Consider the following 26,682-nt stretch of genomic DNA (forward strand, 5'->3'; position numbering starts at 1 on the left):
GGTTGTGGGATGATGAAGTTGGAAAGAGGATTGAAGAGAAGAGGAAGAAGTTCAAGGAGTGGCAGAAGGCGAAGGGTACGGGAGCAGAAAAAGCAGAGCATGAAAGTTATAAGGCAGCCAAGAAGGCTGCAGAGAAAGAGGTAGCAAAGGCGCAGGAGGCATGTAGGAGAATGTTCGGAGAACGCTTGGATTCAGAAAAGGGTCAGAGAGTGGTATTCAGGATTGCAAAGCAGATAGCGAAAGAGAGGTGTGATGTGATGGGGGTGAGTTGCTTGAAGGATGAAGTGGGACAAATCGTTGTGGACCCAGATGGAATTAAAGGAAGATGGAAAAGATATATGGGAATTGGGAATGCTGTTGAATGCAGAGAATGAATGGGATGGCAACATAGAGAGTAACCCAGTTTTAGGACCGGCAGAGAAGATAACTGAGAAGGAAGTTGAGGAAGCGATAAAAGCAATACAACAACAACAACATGCATTTTAAAAGGCCATTTTCCCTGCTAGAGCGGGGGTTAGCCTTGCGGTACCCATGACAATCTTCTCCATTTTGCCCAATTTTCTGCCTCTCTCCTTGTTAACCCCCTTGCCCGCATTTCTTCTTCCACCATCTTTAGCCAAGTCTTTCTCGGTCTTCCCCGTCCTCTACTTCCTTCTGCATTCATTTCCATCACTCTTCTCAACCAGTCACTTTCATCCTTCCTCAACACATGACCAAACCATCTCAACCTGTTCCTCTTCACAGCATCAATCACAGGCTCTATTCCCATCATCTTTCGCAATTCATCATTTGTCTTCCTCTCTCTCAACGATACTCCGCACATCCGTCGAACCATTCGCATTTCCACCCTTTCCAACCTTCGTTGCTGCTCTACATTCATTACCCATGTCTCGCTCCCATAAATCATAACACTTCTCACACATGCAGCATACACCTTTCCCTTCAGCTTCAACGACACTCCCCTCATCGTCAGCACGCCACTCAGTTCCCGAAACTTCTTCCATGCACATCTCACTCGAGCAACCGTTGCCGAGTCTGATCCACCTTCTCCATTCAGCATGTCTCCGAGGTAGCAAAATGTTTTCACACCTTCCAGCTTCACGCCGTCTCCAAGATCCAACTCAACATCTCCTCCATCTGCAGCTCCCTCTGTGCACACCTTACACTTGAATGTAGCTGCCACACTGGTTAATGACCCTCTCAGACCACTACATTTTTGATGAACCCACTCAGCGCACATTGGACATTGAATGGAGTTCACTCCGACACCCTTCCTACACACAGCACAGGGCCACTTCCCAGTTCTTTCCACCTCACCACATGCTTTACCACTTGCCATCACCTTCGTCTTTCCGATATTCACCTTCAGACCTTTTGTCGCCATACATTCCTTCCACATGTTCATCTTTTCCTTCAGTCCATCCATACTTTCCGCAATCAACACCAGATCATCTGCATACAACAACTCCCACGGTAAACCCTCCTTTACGTTCTGAGCCAGCACCTCCATCACAGCTACAAATAGTAGTGGACTTAGTACCGACCCCTGATGCACTCCCACCTTCACCTCAAACTCACCACTGTTCCCGTCCTTCGTCCTTACAGCTGTGCGCGCTCTTTTGTACATTGCCATCACTACTCTGATCAACCATTCCTCCACTCCTAACTTCCTCAATGCCCATGTCAATACTTTGCGTGGTACCCTATCGAATGCTTTCTCCAGATCAACAAACCCAAGAAACAACTTCTTCCTCTTCTCCATGTACTTCTCCTGCAACTGCCTCACAATGAAAAGCACGTCTGTCGTTCCTCTTCCTGGCATGAAGCCAAACTGCATTTCGTCGATCTTCACTTTCTTCCTTATCCTCCTCTCCAACACCCTTTCCAAGACTTTCATTCCATGCTCCAATAACTTTATCGCTCGGTACGAGCCACACTCCAGAGGGTCACCTTTCCCCTTGTATAGAGGGACGAGGGTACTCAGTTCCCAACCCACTGGAATGCGGCCTTCTTTCACCACCAGATTACAGATCTCTGTCATTCTCTTCACACCCCAACTTCCTGCTGCCTTCAACATATCTCCCACAACTCCCGTTGGCCCTCCCGCTTTTCTACCCGCCCTGATGTCTGTACGCTTTGTTTGCCTGGACAAATTAGTGTTTTTTTTTTTAGCGTTCCTGGCACAAGGCACAAAGACTCCAGTCAATAGGTACGGGTGTGGCCGTAGGTGATCTCATTCTCTCACCGTGAACAAGCTTACACTTTTTCCGTGCAGACATGATTTTCGTCACAGTTGTTCCGTCATCTACAAAGAGAGAACATAATATCATTACAATGAGAAATAATCGTTTATTCTACCGATAATTATTACATGAAACTGCTGGTCCCAAAATGCTTTCTATGCCTTATTTGTGAAGAGGTGATGCTGCCAATGATACCCGTGTGCGAAAACATTCAGAAAGAGACTTCATTGAAGTTCTTATGTAAACTATTCTGGAAGATACAACATTTGGTAGATAACCACATTTCAGGCAGTGGCCAGCTTGAATTTGAACATGAATCTAGCTTCCGATATATATTTGTTCTACAAAAGGATAGTGTGATTGGATTCGCCATGTCAGAAGAATCTTCAACCATGGTTTTATGTCAACTGGTTGGGACCGATCGTGTCGATCGCAGCCGCGGACAAAAAGACATTTGTCCGTCGGGCCCGTATTCCACTCACTGACACCACTTGTCGCGTGAATGCCCTCAGTTAATACCGTGGGCTTGCGGATGGCCAAACGAACTTAAATGTAGGCGTTTATTCAATGACGGACTTTGACTATACAAGCACGGGAGGAAGAAGAAAGAGGAAGAGGCGGGGAGCTCTTACCTGTAGCGATCTCACCGGCAGCTCTGTTCCTGTAGGGAATGAACTCAAATGAACACGGGGGTAAAATTTACAAGAAAGAAATATTTATTACGGAACCCGAGAACAATGGAGCGCGACGATAAAACTAAACCCCCTATTGAGCGCTCTTACACACACACTTCAAATACACACGATGGGAGAACGAATTAAAGGAACTGTTTGCGCGTCTGTGCTTATCTGTCTGGATGTGCAGCATCCATCATCCAACGCGGCTCCGGTTGGCGCGAAGAAGCGCCTCGATGTGCCCCCGCTCGCCCGCTGCCAGGCCCCGAGTCACCCGCTCGCCCGGTCTCGTCTGCTCCAGCAGCAAGCCTCGCTCGTATGTGGATACCAGGGAGGAGAATCGACGGCGCTCCAACGTCCATCGTCAAGCAGACAAATTTGCAGATGGCACAGGAAGAAAAGTCCAAACGGAACGAAAAGCAAGGGCAGAAGGAAGGTCTGGGAAGGGCAGAAAACTAAAGCGAGACAGCAAAATGCCAGTGAGCGAGTCGTTTTGTCACTTGCGTTGTGACATCCGCTCTCTCCCTCTACCAACCAGTCCTCATTTCTTTGCGGTCTTTCCCGCCTTCTGACGTCACCGGACCTTGCCCTCGAATCAGCGACCTGCTTCGAAGTAGTGGTTTTGCGCCTTCCACACTGATTGGCCGAATGTTCCTGCCTTCCGCACTGATTGGCCTAGGGGTCAACGGTCGGTGGCCAATCAGTGTGCCACTTCCTTCCACCTTCCTTTCACCAATCAGTGGCCAGATTCTTACCCCAACCAATCACACATTCTCCTGGGCGTGGCTATTGCTTGTTGGTTCTTCCAAAGTCATTGTGGCGGCGGGGAATTATTTAATGTGTGGTGCGCTAATGGGCCTATCTAATGTCTATGGGATGTATTGCCATAAGGGACACTGGGATGCTCACCGAGGGAACGACACACAAGGGAATTTTACCCATAATCCGTGTACTAATTAGCATGCCCCGCCCCCTCGTGGGGGGAACAAAGATACAAGCTTAATCCGACATTCGGGCTACACACAGAACTTATCACAGATGAGGTTCCCTATCACGACAGCCGGACACCTACCTATGGAGATCTACCTGGATCTAGATATTCCTCTACCCCTAATTCATAATAGTATCTTCACCGACTGGCATGTGATCCACCATGCGGTAACCCGGGTTGCCCCGTGATTTTTAATCATTTTACATAATTAATTAATCTATTTTAGGGGGAGTGTAACCCGGTTCGTGCACAAAGGATTTTCCGATCACGCGAACCAGGTTACACTCCCCCTAAAATAGATTAATTAATTATGTAAAATCTCTCTCTCTCTCTCTCTCTCTCTCTCTCTCTCTCTCTCTCTCTCTGTCTCTGTCTCTGTCTCTGTCTCTCTTTCTCTCTCTCCCCCCCCCCCCCTTCTGGACGTTGGTGAGTCGTGCGTGGGTGGCATCATGGTGGCTGTGCATGTTGAGCTGTGAGTTCTCTGTCATGTTGTTTGGTTTTCCTATCCCCCATTTCGCTCCCTTGTGTCCTTGTTTATGCTTGTAAAGTTTCCCCTGTGTGTGCTTTCATTGTTGAGACAAGAGAGAGGGGGAGAGCGCACACGGTAGGTGGTGTTCGGCTGCCTCTTTTCGAACCTCCGGGTTTGAGGCCTAGCCTCCTTTTTGCCGTGTTTTCCGAGTCCAGGCAGCGGTGTTTCGCTGCTCTAAACGGTTATTGGACCGAGTCCATTAGTTTTGGTTTTACCTCCACTGGCCGGTGTTGCTTGTGGTTGGTATCGTTTTGTTGAATTCTCACCTTTTTGTTTATTTAATTTACATTCGCATTTACGTTAGCATGTACGAGTCGCTCACTCGCAAGCATGGGCTGGTGTGCGACCCTCCGAGTGAGGTAAAGATGGAGCAAGTGCTTCTAGCAATCGGAAAGAGCGTCGGCTCACATGACATCCGTGCAGCCTCTCGAATGAACAAGAAGGTTGTTGTGTTTGTATCAGAGGTGCACTTGGTGAACTCCATTGTGGAGCAAGGCATTCTCATAGAGCCCGACGTGTTTCTCGTGGTTTTCCCATTAGATACACCTGCAGTGAAGGTCAATGTGTCTAATGTCCCTCCTTTTGTTAAAGGTGAGGACTTGCGTGCTCAATTGAGCAAGTTCGGTACGATCGTATCAAAAGTGACAATGGTGCTGATACACTCGGCAAGGGGTGAATTTCGGCACGTGATGACTTTTAAAAGGGTAGTTTACATGATATTGCCCGAAAATGTGCAGAAGCTAAATGTAGTTTTGCATGCAAAGATTAATGGCCATACTTGTAGAATGTATGCCTCCACGGACGTCATGGCGTGCTTTGGGTGTGGAGCCTATGGACACGTAAAGAGTCCTGTCCCGGTTTGGTGAGATCATTAGAAAATCGAGACCAGGTGATTGCAGATTCTCCTCCCTCCCCACCTAATGGGGCGGATGATGTTGTAGTCTCCTCCCCACGACCTAATGGTGATCGGAAAACAGTTGAACCCCCCCCCCCCCTCACCTACTGAGATACATGGAATGGTCGACCCCTCCCTACAACCCTAACAATCCCATCAGCAGTTTCGGAGATGGGTGAACGGGAAACAGTGGACCACTCCTCCCTACCTGCTGGTGTGACAAAAGTGGTTGATCCCTCTCCTACTGTGCAGGACTGTGCGGATGACAATATGGAAGGGTTCGTAACAGTGGCTCGTAAAAAAGGACATAAACGTTCATGTCCCGTCGTGAAGGATGCAAGTACAGTACAAAGTAAGGTACTGGTTGTGTCAAATATGTCGCCGAGCTTGCAAGATGGAGCTTGTGTAGAGAATCCCTGTTTGGGATTGCAAACTGAACCGGCACCGGGTTTAAATCCAAGCAATTCGTTTGCACCACTTGCGAACTGTTTGGGGGTTCTGAGTGTGATATAGACATCGAGAATCCTCGTGCATCTCAGGAGGACACAAGTGGTGATATTTAGACAACTCTTGTATGGTGCTGTTCTCTATTGCGTTCTCATCTTGTGTAATACTGCGCATTGTTATTTGCATATTCTGTATCTATTATCTTATTCTAATATCTACCATCGCTTTCTTTGTCTTGCAGATTGATTGTTCATCGTTGTTGCTAATAAACCTGCATTCAATTGATACATTCTTGTTTATGAACAATCAATCTGATCTGAAGATGCCTGCTGCAGTCTGCCCCTTCCCGAGCTGTGTCTACGTTACTGACAGCACTGACAATGCCGTTGCTGCTATCCAGCTCTCCATCCACGCCATGACCCACACGTCCATTGCACCAGCCAAACCGGACAAAGTCAGCCGTCCTCGTATCCAAACCGGCGGCACCAGCGAAGATTGGCAATATTTCACCAGAAGATGGGATGGTTACAAGGCAGCGACCCAGATAATCGGCAATGATGTTCGCGTTCAACTCCTTGAATGTTGTGATGATAATCTACGACGTGACCTCCACCGCAGCAACCCACGCATTGAAATCAAGGACGAGGCAGCTATACTACAAGCCATTCGGTCCCTTGCTGTCCGAGAGGAGAATACCATGGTGTCCCGCGTAAACCTCCACAACATGCGACAGGACCGAGAAGAACCAATTCGTACCTACGCAGCCCGTCTGGCTGGTCAAGCTGAGATCTGCAAGTTTTCTGTTGTATGCTCATGCAATCCCCCTACTGATGTCAACTACACCAAGGACATGGTTCGCGATGTCCTATGTCGGGGACTCGCCGATCAAGATATACAACAGGACATTCTCGGCGATCAAAATCAGAACATGAGCTTGGAGGAAGTTCTCATTTTCGTCGAGGCCAAGGAAGCAGGGAAACGTTCCCAGAATGCCTTGCTCGATAGTGAAGGCGCTCATGGCGCAAGCCAATACAAAAACTGGAAGAACAAAAGAGCCCTGATCACTACCGACAAGCAGGCGGCCATTTGTAGTTATTGCGGCAAAACTGGTCATGGCAAACAGCCGAACATCGACCAAAGGCGTCAATTCTGCAATGCCTACGGGAAAACATGCAGTAAATGCGCCACTCGCGGCCATTTTGCACATGTCTGCCGGGGAGGCACGAAAAAGGCGGACAACAAACCTACGGACAAATCAATGGATGCTCATGATGTGGAAGAAAGCAGCCAGGTCCACGATCTCCTCTGCTCTGTCACGGAACGAGAAACGGCCATTTGGAAGCCGCAAATTAAAAGGGCCATGGCCACCTTGTCAACTCCACTACACCTCGACCACCATATATTTGACCACCTCTCTGGCTGGACCAAGAAGAAGTCTCAACCACAGCCGTACATAAAACTCATAGCACGGATCGATAAGGAATCTTATGACCATTTCGGCCAGCCACTGTCATCCCGACCAAAATCGGCCAGGCTCCAGGCCATGGCCGACACTGGCTGTCAAAGCTGCCTCACAGGACTTCATATTTTCCACAAACTCGGGCTGCGTAATGAAGACCTGTTACCTGTCAACCTGAAGATGAATGCTGTTAACAGTGGAAGGGTCCGGATTATCGGCGCCATGCTCCTACACCTGTCTGGTCGCACAGCCAATGGCGACATTATTGAAACCCGACAAATCTGCTACATCTCACCTGACACACGGAACATGTATCTCAGTCGTGAAGCATGCGTCGATCTAGGCCTCGTGTCTAGTAGCTTCCCAACCATTGGCGAATCCAACACAGTTGTTGCTGCAGTGGCAGCAGTTATCGATGCAAATTGTAACTGCCCGGAAAGATCGCTTCCCCCTACACTGCCTACATCTATCCCATTTCCGGCCACTGACGAGAACCGAGAGAGGCTGGAGAAATGGCTACTGGAGTACTACAAAAGCAGCACATTCAATGTCTGCGAACACCAGCCACTACCCCACATGGAAGGTCCGCCTCTCACACTGATGGTTGACCCCGAGGCAACACCAAAAGCGGTGCACACCCCAGTGCCTGTCCCCTTACACTGGCAGGCAGAAGTCAAGGCTGGTATCGATCGCGACATCAGGTTAGGGGTCCTGGAACCGGTGCCAATTGGTGAACCAGTGACATGGTGCAGCAGAATGGTCGTCTGTCCAAAGAAGGATGGGACCCCACGGAGGACAGTTGATCTGCAACCACTGAATGCGCACTGCACACGTGAGACCCACCACACCCAGTCACCCTTCCATCAAGCAATGGCGGTGCCACATAACACCAAAAAGACGGTAACAGACGCCTGGAATGGCTATCACAGCGTTCCAATCAGAGAATGTGACCGCCATCTGACAACGTTCATCACACCATGGGGCCGATACCGTTACTGCACCACTCCCCAAGGTTACATCGCTTCAGGTGATGGATACTCCAGACGATTTGACGAAATTGTATCGGACTTCAAAAACAAGTCCAAATGTATTGATGATACCATCATGTGGAGCGACACATTGGAAGAGAGCTTTTTTCAGGCATGCAACTGGCTCGACCTGTGCGGCCGTAATGGGATTACGCAAAATCCGACGAAATTCCATTTTGGTCAGGACACGGTCGAATTCGCTGGATTCGAGATCACCATGGACAGTGTACGACCATGCCAAAGGTATCTCCAAGCGATACAGGACTTCCCCACACCAAAAACAATTACTGACATTCGCTCCTGGTTTGGGCTAGTCAATCAGGTAACATACTGCTTCAGCATGACCGAGAGGATGCGACCTTTTCGGGACCTCCTAAAACCATGCACCCCCTTCTACTGGGATGCAACACTACAATCCCTATTCGAAGAATCAAAACGACTCATCATATCTGAAGTCGCAAATGGGGTCCGGATCTTTGACAAGGAACGGACAACATGTCTCGCAACTGACTGGTCGAAGGATGGGATTGGCTTCTGGCTCCTCCAAAAACACTGCAGATGCCCTGGTGAAACCCCACAGTGCTGCCCCGATGGCTGGAAAATCACCCTTGCTGGAGGCCGCTTCACCCATGCAGCGGAGTCGCGCTATGCTCCGATAGAGGGTGAAGCTCTAGCAGTGGCGGACAGCCTGGAAAAAGTAAAGTATTTTGTGTTGGGATGCAAGAACCTGATTATTGCCGTCGATCACAAGCCCTTAATCAAGCTTCTTGGTGACAGACGATTAGAGGACATCCATAACACGCGGCTTGCCAACTTGAAAGAAAGGACCCTAGCATATCGTTTCCGAATTATCCACATCCCGGGAAAACGACACTGCGTACCAGATGCGATTTCACGACATCCGTCGGGTGCCAGACCATCGGAACGACTGCCACTGGTGGATGACATTTCCTCCATTATGGATGTGGCCACATCGACTACACTAAGACAGCACACCTTGACTGGGCTGTGGACCACAGATGACGACACTGGCATGGAAATGGCTATTTCTATGGCAGCCATCAAGACACTCGATTCTGTGCGGTCCGTCACTTGGGACGATGTTCGGGACGAAACAGCAAGTGACACTCAGATGCTGCAGTTACTCAATTCTATTGAGCAGGGTCTACCTGCCAGTCGGGACGATTTCCCTGTGTCCATTTTGGAATACTTTCCCTTCCGTGAACACCTCTACACTATTGATGGCATAGTGGTCTACAAGGGGAGGATTATCATCCCACCGAAGCTACGGAAGCTTGTCCTTGAGAATCTTCATGCTGCTCACCAAGGAGTCACGGCTATGACCACCCGGGCCAGCAGCTCGATCTTTTGGCCTGGAATCACTCCCCAGATTCATGAGATGCGCAATCGCTGCTCACACTGCAATCGGATGGCCCCATCGCAACCGAGCGCTCCACCTACAGCCTCAGCTGAACCTGCCTACCCTTTCCAGTACGTTTGTTCAGATTACTTTCATCACAAGGGTCGGAGTTATTTGGTCACCGTTGATCGTTACTCTAATTGGCCAATCATTCAGCTAACAACTGGCGGGGCACAAGGCCTAGTGAAATGTCTGCGGTCGAACTTCGCCACTTATGGTATCCCCGACGAATTGGCATCTGACTGTGGGCCAGAATTCACGGCACATGACACCCAAGACTTCTTGCGTCGGTGGGGCGTTAACCATCGGTTGTCATCCACTGCCTTCCCACACAGCAACTGTCGTGCCGAGATCGCAGTCAAAACATCGAAAAGATTGATCACCGATAACACTGGTTCCAATGGTGAACTAGACACTGATCGGTTCCAACGTGCAATACTCCAGTACCGGAATGCACCGGATCAGGACACTAGGTTGTCTCCAGCCATGATCATCTTCAAGAGGCCAGTCAAGGACTTCATACCCATCATCCCAGGCAGATACTTGCCATCGGACACCTGGCGGGAAACACGCAACAATCGTGAGGAAGCTTTGCGCATTCGGCATGCCAGGGAGATCGAAAGACTCTCTGAACACACGACAAAACTACCTCCACTGGCCGTCGGGGACCATGTCCGGATCCAGAACCAGACCGGCCTGGAACCACGAAAATGGGACCGGACCGGAACCGTGATTGAGGTAAAACAATTCGATCAATACGTTGTCAAGGTGGATGGCTCCGGAAGAATCACTCTCCGGAATCGTAAGTTCCTGCGACGTTTTACGCCTTTCAGCATGACAACTCCCACTACGACTGGCAAAAGTGGCATGCTGCCAACCGTTATGCCAAGTGTTATGCCAATCGTACCGAAATACTTAATGTCTGGTACCCAACCCATCGCCGCTCCAAGAGTCTGTCTCAATCCTGTTACCACTCCCCAGAAGGGTGAACCCCAACATGTCATTGCGCCGGGCTTACCATCACAGACACTCCGCTCCACCACCGCGATGACACCACCTGCGAGAGTCGCTAACCAACCACATGTGCAGACCACCGCCACACCTCCACGGTCACTGCCTATTTCTGCCCCCTTGACGGTTCGGGTGATGATGGACCAGCTGGAGGGGACTCCGGCGTCGGACAGGGCGATAGTGAACCACCCACCGGAGACTCCCACAATGGACCAGGAAATTACGAACTGCCCTCAGAGGACTCCGACGATTGATCGGGTGGTGACGGGCCGCCCGAAGCGGATTATCAAACCACCAGCCCGATTCAATTCAGAAGAATATCAATTATAAACTCATGTGATCCTTTTTCTCGGTCTCCAGTTTCGTTCTATTCTGTGTCACAATTGAACGTTTTTGGGAAAGGGAGATAGACAACTCTTGTATGGTGCTGTTCTCTATTGCGTTCTCATCTTGTGTAATACTGCGCATTGTTATTTGCATATTCTGTATCTATTATCTTATTCTAATATCTACCATCGCTTTCTTTGTCTTGCAGATTGATTGTTCATCGTTGTTGCTAATAAACCTGCATTCAATTGATACATTCTTGTTTAATATTGATAACCCTGATGTCTTACATCACATTAATGTAATGGTCACAGAGGTTTGCGCAGGGATGGCCGAGCGTAATGACAGAACAGATAAGTCGGACAGCTCCTCAGAAGAAACCTGTAAGCCTGCACATCTGGAACAAAATAAAAGGGATGATAAGGAAGCTGCATGTGACGATGAGCAGCTAAACAGGAATGAAAACGATATCCATGTTTCTGATCCTGGGGAGATTTGTGCCTCAGAAATAAGTTTGCATCAGGAAGAGAATGACAAAGATGATGCTGTAGTGCGGTGCTATGCGCACGACTTGTCTTGCCAATAAAGGAAGCAACAACGTACGTAACCAAAAGCGTCTTTATTCGAAGGATCAAACTATAGCACTGCCGTGCTCGGGGCTGTGAGCCCAGTGTATATCCCGAGGCCACGCCTACCCCTCGGGCGTGGCCGACACCCTCTTGGTGCGCGGAATGATGTCATCGCGCCAGCGAGCCATTGTGTCCGCCACACGCGCCCCCCCCCCCCCCCCGAATTCCCGCGCACCTGAAGGGTCAGATTGCGAGGCAAACGGATGACCCGGCCGAAGCGCCCTCTGGCGGCTGGCGGCGTCTGGGATGCCGGGATGCCACCGGCCGCCCCTGGGATGGGTGCGGGGCCGGGGGCGGCGTGCCGGCGGGGTTGGGCGGTGCCGGGGGTCCGCCCGCCGGGGGGCGACCCCGACGCGGGGGCTGAGCCACTGGCGGGGGGTGGTCCACGTCGAGGTGGGCCGGTTTGAGGCGGTCCATGGAAACGCGGTCAGGAGTACCGCCAATGTCCAGGGTGAAGTGCTTCACCCCGGTCTCCAGCACGCGGAAGGGCCCGTCGTACGGGGGCCGCAGCGGTGTCCGGTGGGCGTCGTGTCGGACGAACACGTACTCCGCCGTGCGAAGCTCCGGGGCGACGTGCGTTGGCGGGCGCCCGTGGTGCGCCGTCGGCACCGGGGCGAACCTCTGGGCGGTCTCCTGCAGCGCAGAGCGCTGCTGCGCCGCGGACCATGGTGCCGTGGAGTCGGGGAGGAACTCGCCCGACACCCGCAGCGGTTGTCCGAAGACCAACTCCGCCGCGGATGCACGCAGGTCGTCCTTGGGCGCCGTCCGGAGGCCCAGCAGGACCCAGGGGAGCCTGTCGACCCAGCCGCCGTCGCGGAGGGTGGCCCGGAGCGCGGCCTTTAAGGAGCGGTGGAAACGCTCGCACAGGCCGTTGGCCTGGGGGTGATAGGCCGTGGTACGGTGCAGCTGGACACCGAGCCCCCGCGCGACCGCCCCGCAGAGCTCTGAGGTGAACTGGGGGCCGCGGTCGGATGAGATGTCCGAGGGGGCGCCGAACCGGCAACCCAGGTGGCGATGAACGCCTGCGCGACGTCCGCCGCCGTCGTCGCCGCCAAAGGCACGGCCTCCGGCCACCGGGTGGTGCGGTCCACCATGGTGAGGACGTGGGTGAAACCCCGCGAGGGGGGCAGAGGTCCCACCAAGTCCACGTGAACGTGGTTGAACCGAAGTTCGGGCACCGTAAACGGGGCCAAAGGGGTCTGGGTGTGGCGGTGCACCTTCGCGCGCTGGCACGCGAGGCACGTCCTGGTCCAATCGCGGACGACCTTCCGGAGGCCATGCCAGACGAACTTGTTGGCGACCAGCCTCTGGGAGGCCTTCGTGCCCGGGTGGGACAGGCCATGGATGGCGTCAAAAACCCGGCGCTGCCAGCCCGCGGGCACGATGGGGCGAGGCCGCCCGAGGGAGACGTCGCACAAGAGGGCCGTGCCCGCGCCGTCGAACGGCACCTCGGTGACGCGGAGGCCCGTGACGGCGGTCCGCAAGGCCTGGACGTCGGGGTCGGTGGTCTGGTCCGCCGCCATCCGGGCATAGTCGATGCCGAGTTGGACCGCGTGGGCGACGGACCGGGAAAGGCAATCCGCCACCGGGTTGTCCTTCCCCGCGACGTGCCGGATGTCCGTTGTGTACTTGGACACGGCCGAGAGGTGACGCTGCTGCCGGGCCGACCACGGCTCGGCGACCTTGGCCATCGCGAAGACCAGGGGCTTGTGGTCGACGAAGGCCGTGAACGAACGGCCCTCGAGCAGATGGCGAAAGTGCCTGACCGCCAGGTGAAGCCCGAGCAACTCGCGGTCGAAGGTACTGTACGTGTACCGGCGTTCGTGCGGGCGAAGCTGCCGGCTGAAAAACGCCAGCGGTTGCCAAGCTCCACGCACCCATTGCTCGTGCACCGCGCCCACCGCGTAGTCCGACGCGTCGGTGGTGAGGGCGATCAGTGCATCGGGCGCCGGGTGCGCGAGCATGGTGGCGTTAACCAAGGCGAGCTTCGCGCCCGCGAACGCCGCGTCCATCTGCTCGGTCCAAACGATGTCACCTTTGCCCGGCTTCCCCCGGAGGGCCTCGTGCAGGGGGCGCAGGAGCTGGGCGACGCGGGGCAGGAACCGATGGTAGAACTTCACCATGCCCAGGAACTCCTGGAGCCCCCTGATCATGCGGGGGCGCGGAAACCCCTTGACTGCCTCCACCTTTGCTGGTAAGGGGATGGCCCCGTGCCTGGTGACGCGGTGCCCCAAAAAGTCGATCTCGGCGACGCCGAACCGGCACTTGGCGGGGTTCACGATCAGGCCATGCTGGCCCCAGGCGTTCGAAGAGCGTGCGGAGGTGGCGGAGGTCCTCTTCACGGGACGCGCTTGCGACGAGGATGTCGTCCAGGTAGACATAGACGAAATCCAGGTCGCGCAAGACGCTGTCCATCAGACGTTGGAACGCCTGAGCCGCATTCTTCAAACCGAAGGGCATCCGAAGGAACTCAAAGAGGCCGAATGGCGTAATGACGGCCGTCTTCGGGATGTCTTCCGGCCTGACGGGGACCTGGTGATAGCCGCATATGAGGTCCACCTTAGAGAAGCAGGACATTTTCGCCAACTGGGCGGAAAAGTCTTGGATGTGGGGGACCGGGTAACGGTCGGGGGTGGTGGCATCGTTGAGGCGGCGGTCGTCCCCGCACGGCCGCCATCCTCCGCCAGGCTTCGGCACGATGTGTAGCGGCGACGCCCAAGCACTCTTGGAGCGCCGTACGATGCCCAGCCGCTCCAGCATAGTGAACTCCGCAGCCAATGATGCCACCCCTCAGCCAATGATGCTACCCCTCAGCCAATGATGCCACCCCTCAGCCAATGATGCTACACCTCAGCCAATGATGTCGCCCCTCAGCCAATGATGTTACACCTCAGCCAATGATGCTACCCCGCAGCCAATGATGCCACTCCTCAGCCAATGATGCTACACCTCAGCCAATGATGTGACCCCTCAGCCAATGATGCTCCCCTCAGCCAATGATGCTACCCCTCAGCCAATGATGTGACCCCTCAGCCAATGATGCTCCCCCTCTGCCAATGAAGCCACTCCTCAGCCAATGATGCTACACCTCAGCCAATGATGCTACCCCTCAGCCAATGATGCCACCCCTCAGCCAATGATGTGACCCCTCAGCCAATGATGTGACCCCTCAGCCAATGATGCCACCCCTCAGCCAATGATGTCACCCCTCAGCCAATGATGCTACCCCTCAGCCAATGATGCCACCCTGCAGCCAATGATGCCACCCCGCAGCCAATGATGCTACCCCTCAGCCAATGATGTGACCCCTCAGCCAATGATGTGACCCGTCAGCCAATGATGTGACCCCTCAGCCAATGATGTGACCCCTCAGCCAATGATGCTACCCCTCAGCCAATGATGCCACCACGCAGCCAATGATGCTACCCCTCAGCCAATGATGCTACACCTCAGCCAATGATGCTACACCTCAGCCAATGATGCCACCCCTCAGCCAATGATGCGACCCCTCAGCCAATAATGCTACACCTCAGCCAATGATGCTACCCCTCAGCCAATGATGCTACACCTCAGCCAATGATGCTACCCCTCAGCCAATGATGCTACACCTCAGCCAATGATGTGACTCCTCAGCCAATGATGCTACACCTCAGCCAATGATGCTACCCCTCAGCCAATGATGTCACCCCTCAGCCAATGATGCTACCCCTCAGCCAATGATGTCACCCCTCAGCCAATGATGTCACCCCTCAGCCAATGATGCCACCCCTCAGCCAATGATGCCACCCCTCAGCCAATGATGCCACCCCGCAGCCAATGATGTCACCCCTCAGCCAATGATGTCACCCCTCAGCCAATGATGTCACCCCTCAGCCAATGATGTCACCCCTCAGCCAATGATGCTACCCCTCAGCCAATGATGTCACCCCTCAGCCAATGATGCCACCCCTCAGCCAATGATGCCACCCCTCAGCCAATGATGCTACCCCTCAGCCAATGATGCCACCCCTCAGCCAATGATGCCACCCCTCAGCCAATGATGCCACCCCTCAGCCAATGATGCCACCCCTCAGCCAATGATGCTACACCTCAGCCAATGATGCTACCCCTCAACCAATGATGTCACCCCTCAGCCAATGATGCTACCCCTCAGCCAATGATGTCACCCCTCAGCCAATGATGTCACCCCTCAGCCAATGATGCCACCCCTCAGCCAATGATGCCACCCCGCAGCCAATGATGTCACCCCTCAGCCAATGATGCTACCCCTCAGCCAATGATGTCACCCCTCAGCCAATGATGCCACCCCTCAGCCAATGATGCCACCCCTCAGCCAATGATGCTACCCCTCAGCCAATGATGCCACCCCTCAGCCAATGATGCCACCCCTCAGCCAATGATGCCGCCCCTCAGCCAATGATGCCGCCCCTCAGCCAATGAGGTCGCCCCTCAGCCAATGATGTTACACCTCAGCCAATGATGCCACCCCTCAGCCAATGATGCCACCCCTCAGCCAATGATGCCACCCCTCAGCCAATGATGCTACCCCGCAGCCAATGATGCCACCCCTCAGCCAATGATGCGACCCCTCAGCCAATGATGCTCCCCCTCAGCCAATGATGTGACCCCGCAGCCAATGATGCTACCCCTCAGCCAATGATGCTACCCCTCAGCCAATGATGTCACCCCTCAGCCAATGGTGCTACCCCTCAGCCAATGATGCCACCCCTCAGCCAATGATGCCACCCCTCAGCCAATGATGCCACCCCTCAGCCAATGATGTCACCCCTCAGCCAATGATGTCACCCCTCAGCCAATGATGCCACCCTGCAGCCAATGATGCTACCCCTCAGCCAATGATGTCACCCCTCAGCCAATGATGCCACCCCTCAGCCAATGATGCCACCCCTCAGCCAATGATGCCACCCCGCAGCCAATGATGCTACCCCTCAGCCAATGATGTCACCCCTCAGCCAATGATGCCACCCCGCTGCCAATGATGTCACCCCTCAGCCAATGATGTTACACCTCAGCCAATGATGTTACACCTCAGCCAATGATGTTACACCTCAGCCAATGATGCCACCCCTCAGCCAATGATGCCACCCCGCAGCCAATGATGCTACCCCTCAGCCAATGATGTCACCCCTCAGCCAATGATGTTACACCTCAGCCAATGATGTTACACCTCAGCCAATGATGTTACACCTCAGCCAATGATGTCACCCCTCAGCCAATGATGTTACACCTCAGCCAATGATGCCACCCCTCAGCCAATGATGCCACCCCGCAGCCAATGATGCTACCCCTCAGCCAATGATGTCACCCCTCAGCCAATGATGTTACACCTCAGCCAATGATGTTACACCTCAGCCAATGATGTTACACCTCAGCCAATGATGTCACCCCTCAGCCAATGATGTTACACCTCAGCCAATGATGCCACCCCGCAGCCAATGATGTCACCCCTCAGCCAATGATGTTACACCTCAGCCAATGATGTTACACCTCAGCCAATGATGTCACCCCTCAGCCAATGATGTTACACCTCAGCCAATGATGCCACCCCTCAGCCAATGATGCCACCCCGCAGCCAATGATGCTACCCCTCAGCCAATGATGTCACCCCTCAGCCAATGATGCCACCCCGCAGCCAATGATGCCACCCCTCAGCCAATGATGTCACCCCTCAGCCAATGATGTTACACCTCAGCCAATGATGCCACCCCTCATCCAATGATGCTACACCTCAGCCAATGATGTTACACCTCATCCAATGATGTTACACCTCATCCAATGATGCCACCCCTCATCCAATGATGTTACACCTCAGCCAATGATGTTACACCTCAGCCAATGATGCCACCCCTCATCCAATGATGTTACACCTCAGCCAATGATGCCACCCCTCAGCCAATGATGTTACCCCTCAGCCAATGATGTTACACCTCAGCCAATGATGTTACACCTCAGCCAATGATGTTACCCCTCAGCCAATGATGTTACCCCTCAGCCAATGATGTTACCCCTCAGCCAATGATGTTACCCCTCAGCCAATGATGTTACACCTCATCCAATGATGTTACACCTCATCCAATGATGCCACCCCTCATCCAATGATGTTACAGCTCAGCCAATGATGTTACACCTCAGCCAATGATGCCACCCCTCATCCAATGATGTTACACCTCAGCCAATGATGCCACCCCTCAGCCAATGATGCTACACCTCATCCAATGATGCTACACCTCAGCCAATGATGTTACCCCTCAGCCAATGATGCCACCCCTCAGCCAATGATGCTACACTTCAGCCAATGATGCTACACCTCAGCCAATGATGCCACCCCTCAGCCAATGATGCCACACCTCAGCCAATGATGCTACCCCTCAGCCAATGATGCTACCCCTCAGCCAATGATGCTACCCCTCAGCCAATGATGCTACCCCTCAGCCAATGATGCTACCCCTCAGCCAATGATGTAACCCCTCAGCCAATGATGTTACCCCTCAGCCAATGATGCTACACCTCAGCCAATGATGCTACACCTCAGCCAATGATGCTACCCCTCAGCCAATGATGCTACACCTCAGCCAATGATGCTACCCCTCAGCCAATGATGCTACACCTCAGCCAATGATGCTACACCTCAGCCAATGATGCCACACCTCAGCCAATGATGCTACACCTCAGCCAATGATGCCACACCTCAGCCAATGATGCTACACCTCAGCCAATGATGTTACCCCTCAGCCAATGATGTTACACCTCAGCCAATGATGCTACCCCTCAGCCAATGATGCTACCCCTCAGCCAATGATGCTACCCCTCAGCCAATGATGTTACACCTCAGCCAAAATCGTCTGCCTCCTCTTCTTCTATTTCTGCCTCTTCTTCTTCTGCTATTCTTCTTCTTCTTCTTTTTAAGGTTCAATGGCGCTTGCAGAGGCGCGGGGCTCTATATACGCCACTGCACCCCAACATCCAAAGAACAAGCAAACCAGAGGCAGAAGGTTCAAACAGTTAGCAAAATCAGAGACTCAATCAGAGATTGCTAACCCCGTATCTTTGATGAAATTTAGTTTAAAAGTGATCCACAAAAGCCCAAATGTGCTTCTTCTTCCACTCCCAATCGTATCTTCCAATCATATTAGCTGGTTTTTTTTGCAACACCACACCACCAACAGTGAACATCACGTGGCCTCATAACAGCAAAAGGGCGTCGGTGTTCGGTAGACTTTAAGAAAAAGGAAAAATAAACAAAAGAAAGGTCCTATTGTGGCGGACACAAAAGCCCACTGGCGTGGTGACATCATTCCACGCACCAAGTGGGCGGTGGCCACGCCCGAGGGGTAGGCGTGGCCTCATGATATACACCGGGCGACCAGCCCGGAGCATTTCAGTGTTACAGTGTAGTCTTACAATAAAGACGTTTATATGTTACCGCTTGTCCGCTTCCTCCTTGCTCACAAGCAGCGCGCGTAACGCCGCGCTTTACTGGTGACCCTCGACGTTGGATCTGCCGTAGCGATCCTTCCGAACACGACGCCATTGCAATGGCCAACGACAAGGCAATGGCGATTAAACTTCCCGAATTTTGGGAGGCCCAGGCCGAAGTCTGGTTCGTTCAAGCCGCAGCCCAATTTCAGCTTCGGCGCCTCACCAACGACGACCTGCGCTACTGCCATGTCGTCGCCTCCCTCGGGCCCGGCATGGCCGCTCGAGTTGTGTCCGTCCTTCGCCACCCACCGGACGGCCACAAGTACGAGGCACTCAAGCGGCTACTCCTAGCCACGTTCGGCCTCACGGACGACGCACGGGCCGACCGCCTCCTGGATCTCCCCGAGCTCGGTGAGACGCGCCCGTCGGTCCGAATGGACCATATGCTGTCACTGTTGGGCGACGAAGCCCCCGGTTCGCTATTCCGGGCGCTTTTCCGGCGCCAACTTCCAGCGCAGGTTCGCCTCGCGTTGGCCGGGACCGAGCTAACGGAACCCCGAGCATTGGCCGCCAAGGCGGACAGGTACTTCGCCGCTTCGGACACGCGGGCGAGCGTCGGCGTGGCCGTCACGGCCTTCGACGCTGATGTTCAGCAGCATGTTCCACAGCATCAGCTTCTACAGTGTGCTGATGTTCAGCAACATGCTGATACGCACCTCGTGAACGCCGCCACGCCCCGCCCACCGCCGCGGCGAAAACCGCCACCGTGGGGAAACCCGCCAACTCCACCGGCCTGGCGGAGCCAGCCGCGCTCCTCCAGCTCCACCACCTGGTGCTGGTTCCACGCCAAGTTCGGCCACGAAGCTCGGCGGTGTCATCCGCCGTGCTCCTTCAACGGGTCGGGAAACGCCCGGGCCGGCGCTCAATAGTGGCGATGAGCGCCGGCCGTTCGAGCAGCCTGCTGTTCATAACGGACACCTTCTCCGGGCGCCGTTACCTGTGCGACACGGGAGCGCAGGTGAGTGTCATTCCCGCCGGCACGTCAGACAAGCACGCCGCGGGTGGGGGCCCCGCGCTGCTTGCCGCGAACGGGACGCCCATCCGTACGTACGGAAAACGCTGCCTCTCTCTGCGGTTTGGAGGGCAGGTTTTCCGATGGACGTTCGTCACCGCCGACGTGCCCATGGCACTGCTTGGCGCGGACTTCCTGTGCGCTAATGGGCTCCTGGTCGACGTCAAGCGCAGACGGCTTGTCCAGGCCGAGACGTTCAGCTCGCTCGCTTGTGCGTTGCCCAGCTCAACGAGCGGCTTGCCAAGCGGCTTGCCGAACGATTCGGTTCCGGCCACGTTGGTCTGTACGCTTCCGGCAGCGGACGCATTCACCCGCCTCCTCGCCGGCTTCCCGGCCCTCACGCGGCCCACCTTCTCGGCGGGGGCCGTCAAGCACGGGGTGGCCCATCACATCCCCACCGTCGGGCCACCGGTTTACGCCCGGGCACGCCGCCTCGAGCCGACGAAGCTGGCGGTGGCAAAAGCGGCGTTCGCTACCCTGGAGCGACTCGGCATCGTTCGGCGCTCAGAGAGCGCTTGGGCGTCGCCGCTGCACATCGTGCCGAAGCCCGGCGGGGGATGGCGACCGTGCGGGGACTATCGCCGTCTCAATGACGCCACGACTCCCGACCGCTACCCCGTCCCCCACATTCAGGACTTTTCCGCCCGTTTGGCGGGCAGGTCCTTCTTCTCGAAGGTGGACCTCATACGCGGCTACCATCAGGTCCCCGTCAGGCCGGAGGACGTCCCGAAGACGGCGGTCATCACGCCATTCGGACTCTTCGAGTTCCTGCGCATGCCCTTCGGTCTGAAGAATGCGGCTCAGGCGTTCCAGCGACTGATGGACAGCGTCCTGCGCGACTTGGATTTTGTCTACGTCTACCTGGACGATATCCTCGTCGCCAGCGCGTCCCGCGAAGAGCACCTACGCCACCTCCGCACGCTCTTCGAACGCCTGGGCCAGCATGGCCTGATTGTGAACCCCGCAAAGTGCCGGTTCGGCGCCGCCACAATCGATTTTCTGGGGCACCGTGTCACCAGGCACGGAGCAGTCCCCCTGCCGGCCAAGGTGGAGGCGGTGAAGGGGTTTCCGCGCCCCCGCACGATCAGAGGGCTGCAGGAGTTCCTGGGCATGGTGAACTTTTACCATCGGTTCCTGCCCCGTATCACCCAGCTCCTGCGCCCCCTGCACGAAGCTCTCCGAGGTAAGCCGGGCAAAGGCGACGTTACCTGGACCGAGCAGATGGACACGGCGTTCACGGGCGCGAAGCTCGCCTTGGCTAACGCCACCATGCTCGCGCACCCGGCGCCCGATGCACCGATCGCCCTCACCACCGATGCCTCGGATTACGCGGTGGGCGCGGTGCACGAGCAATGGGTGCGTGGAGCTTGGCAACCGCTGGCGTTCTTTAGCCGGCAGCTTCGCCCGCCCGAACGCCGTTACAGTACCTTCGACCGCGAGTTGCTCGGACTTCACTTGGCGGTCAGGCACTTCCGCCATCTGCTCGAGGGCCGGGCGTTCACAGCCTTCGTCGACCACAAGCCGCTGATCTTCGCGATGGGCAAGGTCACCGAGCCGTGGTCGGCCCGGCAGCAGCGTCACCTCTTGGCCGTGTCCGAGTACACGACGGACATCCAGCACGTCGCGGGGAAGGACAACCCGGTGGCGGATTGCCTTTCCCGGGCCGTCGCCCACGCAGTCCACCTCGGCATCGACTATGCCCGGATGGCAGCGGACCAGGCCGCTGACCCCGACGTCCAGGCCTTGCGGACCGCCGTCACGGGCCTCCGCGTCACCGAGGTGCCGTTCGACGGCGCGGGCGTGGCCCTCTTGTGCGACGTCTCCCTCGGGCGTCCTCGCCCCATCGTGCCCGCGGGCTGGCAGCGCCAGGTGTTTGACGCCATCCACGGCCTGTCCCACCCGGGCGCGAGGGCCTCCCAAAGGCTGATCGCCGACAAGTTCGTCTGGCATGGCCTCCGGAAGGCCGTCCGCGGCTGGGCCAGGACGTGCCTCGCGTGCCAGCGCGCCAAGGTGCACCGGCACACCCAGGCCCCGTTGGCCCCGTTCACGGTGCCGGAACGCCGGTTTGACCACGTCCACGTGGACCTGGTGGGACCTCTGCCCCCCTCGCGGGGTTTCACCTACGTCCTCACCATGGTGGACCGCACCACCCGGTGGCCGGAGGCCGTGCCCTTGGCGTCGACAACGGCGGCCGATGTCGCGCAGGCTTTCATCGCCACCTGGGTCGCCCGGTTCGGCGCCCCCTCAGACATCTCATCCGACCGCGGCCCCCAGTTCACCTCAGAGCTCTGGGGGGCGGTTGCGCAGGGGCTCGGGGTCCGGCTGCACCGAACCACGGCCTACCACCCCCAGGCTAACGGCCTGTGTGAGCGATTTCACCGCTCATTGAAGGCCGCGCTCCGGGCCACCCTCCGCGACGGCGGCTGGGTCGACAGGCTCCCCTGGGTCCTGCTGGGCCTCTGGACGGCGCCCAAGGAGGACCTGCGCGCATCCGCGGCGGAGTTGGTTTTCGGGCAACCGCTGCGGGTGCCGGGCGAGTTCCTCCCCGACTCCACAGCACCATGGTCCGCGGCACAGCAGCGCTCCGCTCTGCAAGAGACCGCCCAGAGGTTCGCCCCGGTGCCAACGGCATGCCACGGGCACCCACCGACGCACGTCGCCCCGGAGCTTCGCACGGCGGGGTACGTCTTCGTCCGCCACGATGCCCATCGGACACCACTGCGGCCCCCGTACGACGGGCCTTTCCGCGTGCTGGAGACCGGGGCGAAGCACTTCACCCTGGACATCGGCGGTACTCCTGACCGCGTTTCGGTAGACCGCCTCAAGCCGGCCCACCTCGATGTGGACCATCCACCGCCAGTGGCCCGACCCCCACGTCGGGGCCGCCCTCCTGCGGGCGGACCCCCGGCACCGCCCAGCCCCGCCGCCCCCCGGTCCTGCACCCATCCCAGGGGCAGCCAGGGGCATCCCACCTGGCATCCCTGCACCCCGGACGCCGCCGATCGCCAGGGGGCGCTTCGGCCGGGTCATTCGTCTGCCCCGCAAACTGGCCCTCCAGGTGCGCGGGAATTCTGGGGGGGCGCGTGTGGCGGACACAAAAGCCCACTGGCATGGTGACATCATTCCACACACCAAGTGGGCGGTGGCCACGCCCGAGGGGTAGGCGTGGCCTCATGATATACACCGGGCGACCAGCCCGGAGCATTTCAGTGTTACAGTGTAGTCTTACAATAAAGACGTTTATATGTTACCGCTTGTCCGCTTCCTCCTTGCTCACAAGCAGCGCGCGTAACGCCGCGCTTTACTATTTGGTATTTGGCAAACCACAGCCGAACTGACATTGTCATTGACATTGACGAGGCGATGCAACACACTTCCCTAAATGACCGACTTTCGTTTGCCCACAAACGTGACGACATGTTCGACATCTTTTTTGCAATTCAGTGTATACGAATCGTGGTAAGAAAGCAGATACTCTATTGTGCAATTGTACATTTATGTGACTGTGAGCTTCGACCCACTTACAGTTACAGTGTGCCCGAGGAGCCGGAGGGTGTTGTTTTTTTCTTCTTCTTCTTCCTCGTCGGCGTCTTCTTCTTCTTCTTCTTGGCATCAAGTTCCTGGAAAGGGAAGTTATATTTTCTTTTATTCTTTCATGATGTTACCCCGCGTCATGTCCATCGATTTTATATATATAATTATAAACCGAAAAGTTTTATATAAATATCCTTAAAAAAAGACAACATTTAGATTTACGATCGGTTGAATGTGACGTCACGACAAGGAACGTTGGACGATTTCAAATGCATTAATTAGCTTTTCAGTGATTAATTATTGATTAATTGGTTTAGATTCAAAAGGGTGGAGGCCCGGGTGGCCGGGGCGTCCGTCCGGACGTCTTTAGCTTGAGGCTCATTTTCTGCGGCGCAACACCTGCGGGGGCCCAGGATCGAGGGTTACGAACCTTTGCAGTTTGCAGCTCTCGATCTCATCGTTGATACGTCATCGTGGTCCGCCTTAGCCCGGTGTACCACGACGCCTCCACCGATTGGAGCTCACTTGTAACATGCATTTAACCCCCATGTGATTGATCTAGTTAGGCAGCTTAGAAATAATTTGTGGGGGAACGACTTTACAAAAGTACCATTTTTATTTTCGTGCTTCATTGGACCATATGCAATAGTATTACTATTAGGACCGGAGGCAAGACATATACAGCGTTTGACTTTTGCGCAAACACGACTCGCACAGCATAATATTAATATTGAAGGAGCCCGTGCTCCTGCATGAGACGGACGAAGTGACGTCCGTCTGTCTGTCCTTCCATCTGTCCGTCCGTTCGAAGGTACCGCATAAATGGCTGAACCGATCGCAACAATATTTTGGGTGGGTAATCCTGGGATCTCCTGGAGTAAAATAGGCTATATTGTTTTTCCAATTTCAGCTTTGCCTCCAGCATGTTCAGGTTTAGACTCCCGCATAACGTTATTTTCCCCGGTGCCGCATAAACGGCTGCACCAATCGCTGCACAGCTGCACCGATCAGACTCCAACAACCGAATCGAATAGGATCGAATCGGTAAGGTAACAGATCGCTGTCTCCATCGATCTTGCCAAGGTCGTAACACCTATCGGCTCAAAATCCTTTTAACTGTTGACTTGGTAGTTTTTACAATGAAGGATACATGTATCGGGAGTCCATACGATATAGCGATTGTGAATGTGACAGCTCTGAGGCATCTTTCGCTTCGTATCGCAGTGACGGTGAGCACCAACATGGCGGCTGTAAGATTAAAATCTGGCTTCAAGCCCCCTCACCACCCAAAGCCTTCAACCAGACATACTAACACGCTCCTCCGCCTCCCCCTTCATTTCCGTTCTTCAAAGCAAAGCGGTAAAAATTGTTGTATCACCATTATATATAACTAGCAACGGTACCCGCCCTAAGGGCGGGGCTTCAATTGGGGGGCGCGATTTATATAAACATCCGTTAAATATCACACGCAAATCATCAAAATCAACAGTATTTTAAGAATTTCAATTTCAAAAAAACCACATCACTGTTCATATCGGTAAATATTATTCCATCGTGTTTCAAATCGTGATATCAACTGTACGCTTTACCTGAGGAAAAAAAATGGAATGATTTTGTACCTCTTCTTCAGCTTTGAACTTCAGGATAGACGACATTGCTGATAAAAGTTCCTTTTCTCTCTTTGAAGTTTTTGGAAAACATTTATATATTGTCACTGCTGCCAACGCGACGCCATGGCATTATTCATTACATTCATTCATCTATCTATAATTCCAGTAATCTCTGTACGTTTGTACGTTTGTACGTTTGTCTGTCTGTGACCGCTGTTTCTCGACAACCACGGGTCCGATATACTTTTAACTTGCCAGGTATATTGCTGGGGACCCGAGGATGTGCCTTTTCAAGGTTTCATATTAATCGGACAATTACTTACCGAGCTATGTCCAAAAAACGATTCAACCAATCAGAGAGCAGCGAACGATCGCGTGTGCCGAACGTGGCGGACACACTCTGCCTCGGATGGCACATTTGACAGCGTATTCATTTATTTCACGTTGGAAAACTATGTTGCCGTTAAACTATGTTTTAATAAAGTTTTAAAACTAATAAAAACGAATTTGCGATTCATTCGCTTTCCTGCGCGTTTGTGCACGCGATGGCGATTGCTTTACCAAACTCCGGAAGCCGTTCGCTTTGGACCAAACCATTTCATGTAAATAGAGGGGGGGGATATAATTTTAGATATAGATATAGTACGGGCAATGCCCTAGTCTATCTATAATTCCAGTAATCTCTGTTTGTACGTCTGTACGTTTGTACGTCTGTACGTTTGTCTGTGACCGCTGTTTCTCGACAACCACGGGTCCGATATACTTTTAACTTGCCAGGTATATTGCTGGGGACCCGAGGATGTGCCTTTTCAAGGTTTCATATTAATCGGACAATTACTTACCGAGCTATGTCCAAAAAACGATTCAACCAATCAGAGAGCAGCGAACGATCGCGTGTGCCGAACGTGGAGGACACACTCTGCCTCGGATGGCACATTTGAGAGCGTATTCATTTATTTCACGTTTGCAAACTATGTTGGCGTTAAACTATGTTTTAAAACTAATAAAACCGAATTTGCGATTCATTCGCTTTCCTGCGCGTTTGTGCACGCGATGGCGATTTCTTTACCAAACTCCGGAAGCCGTTCGCTTTGGACCAAACCATTGCATGTAAATAGAGGGGGGGGGGGGGGGGGATTGTCACCGTACTCGCAAGCCGTTCGCTTTGGACCAAACCATTGCATGTAAATAGAGGGGGGGGATTGTCACCGTACTCGCAAGCCGTTCGCTTTGGACCAAACCATTTCATGTAAATAGAGGGGGGGGATATAATTTTAGATATAGATATAGTACGGGCAATGCCCTAGTCTATCTATAATTCCAGTAATCTCTGTCTGTACGTTTGTACGTTTGTACGTTTGTCTGTGACCGCT

General features: G+C 54.3%; 1 protein-coding gene across 1 annotated transcript in view; it reads right to left on the minus strand.

Moving 5' to 3' along the window:
- Window positions 1-2,168: 2,168 nt before the first annotated feature.
- The window catches only part of LOC144892153 (uncharacterized), a 31,991-nt gene continuing 7,477 nt past the window's right edge, over window positions 2,169-26,682 (minus strand). Inside the window, exons 3-4 of the mRNA XM_078777391.1 lie at window positions 2,876-2,904; window positions 2,169-2,305 (exon numbers count right to left, since the gene is read on the minus strand). Of these exons, the coding sequence (XP_078633517.1) occupies window positions 2,169-2,305; window positions 2,876-2,904 (166 nt within the window). The remainder of the gene's footprint in view (window positions 2,306-2,875; window positions 2,905-26,682) is intronic.

Source organism: Myxine glutinosa, chromosome 1, assembly GCF_964187855.1.
Source record: "Myxine glutinosa chromosome 1, kmMyxGlut1.1, whole genome shotgun sequence".
NCBI lineage: Eukaryota > Metazoa > Chordata > Myxini > Myxiniformes > Myxinidae > Myxine > Myxine glutinosa.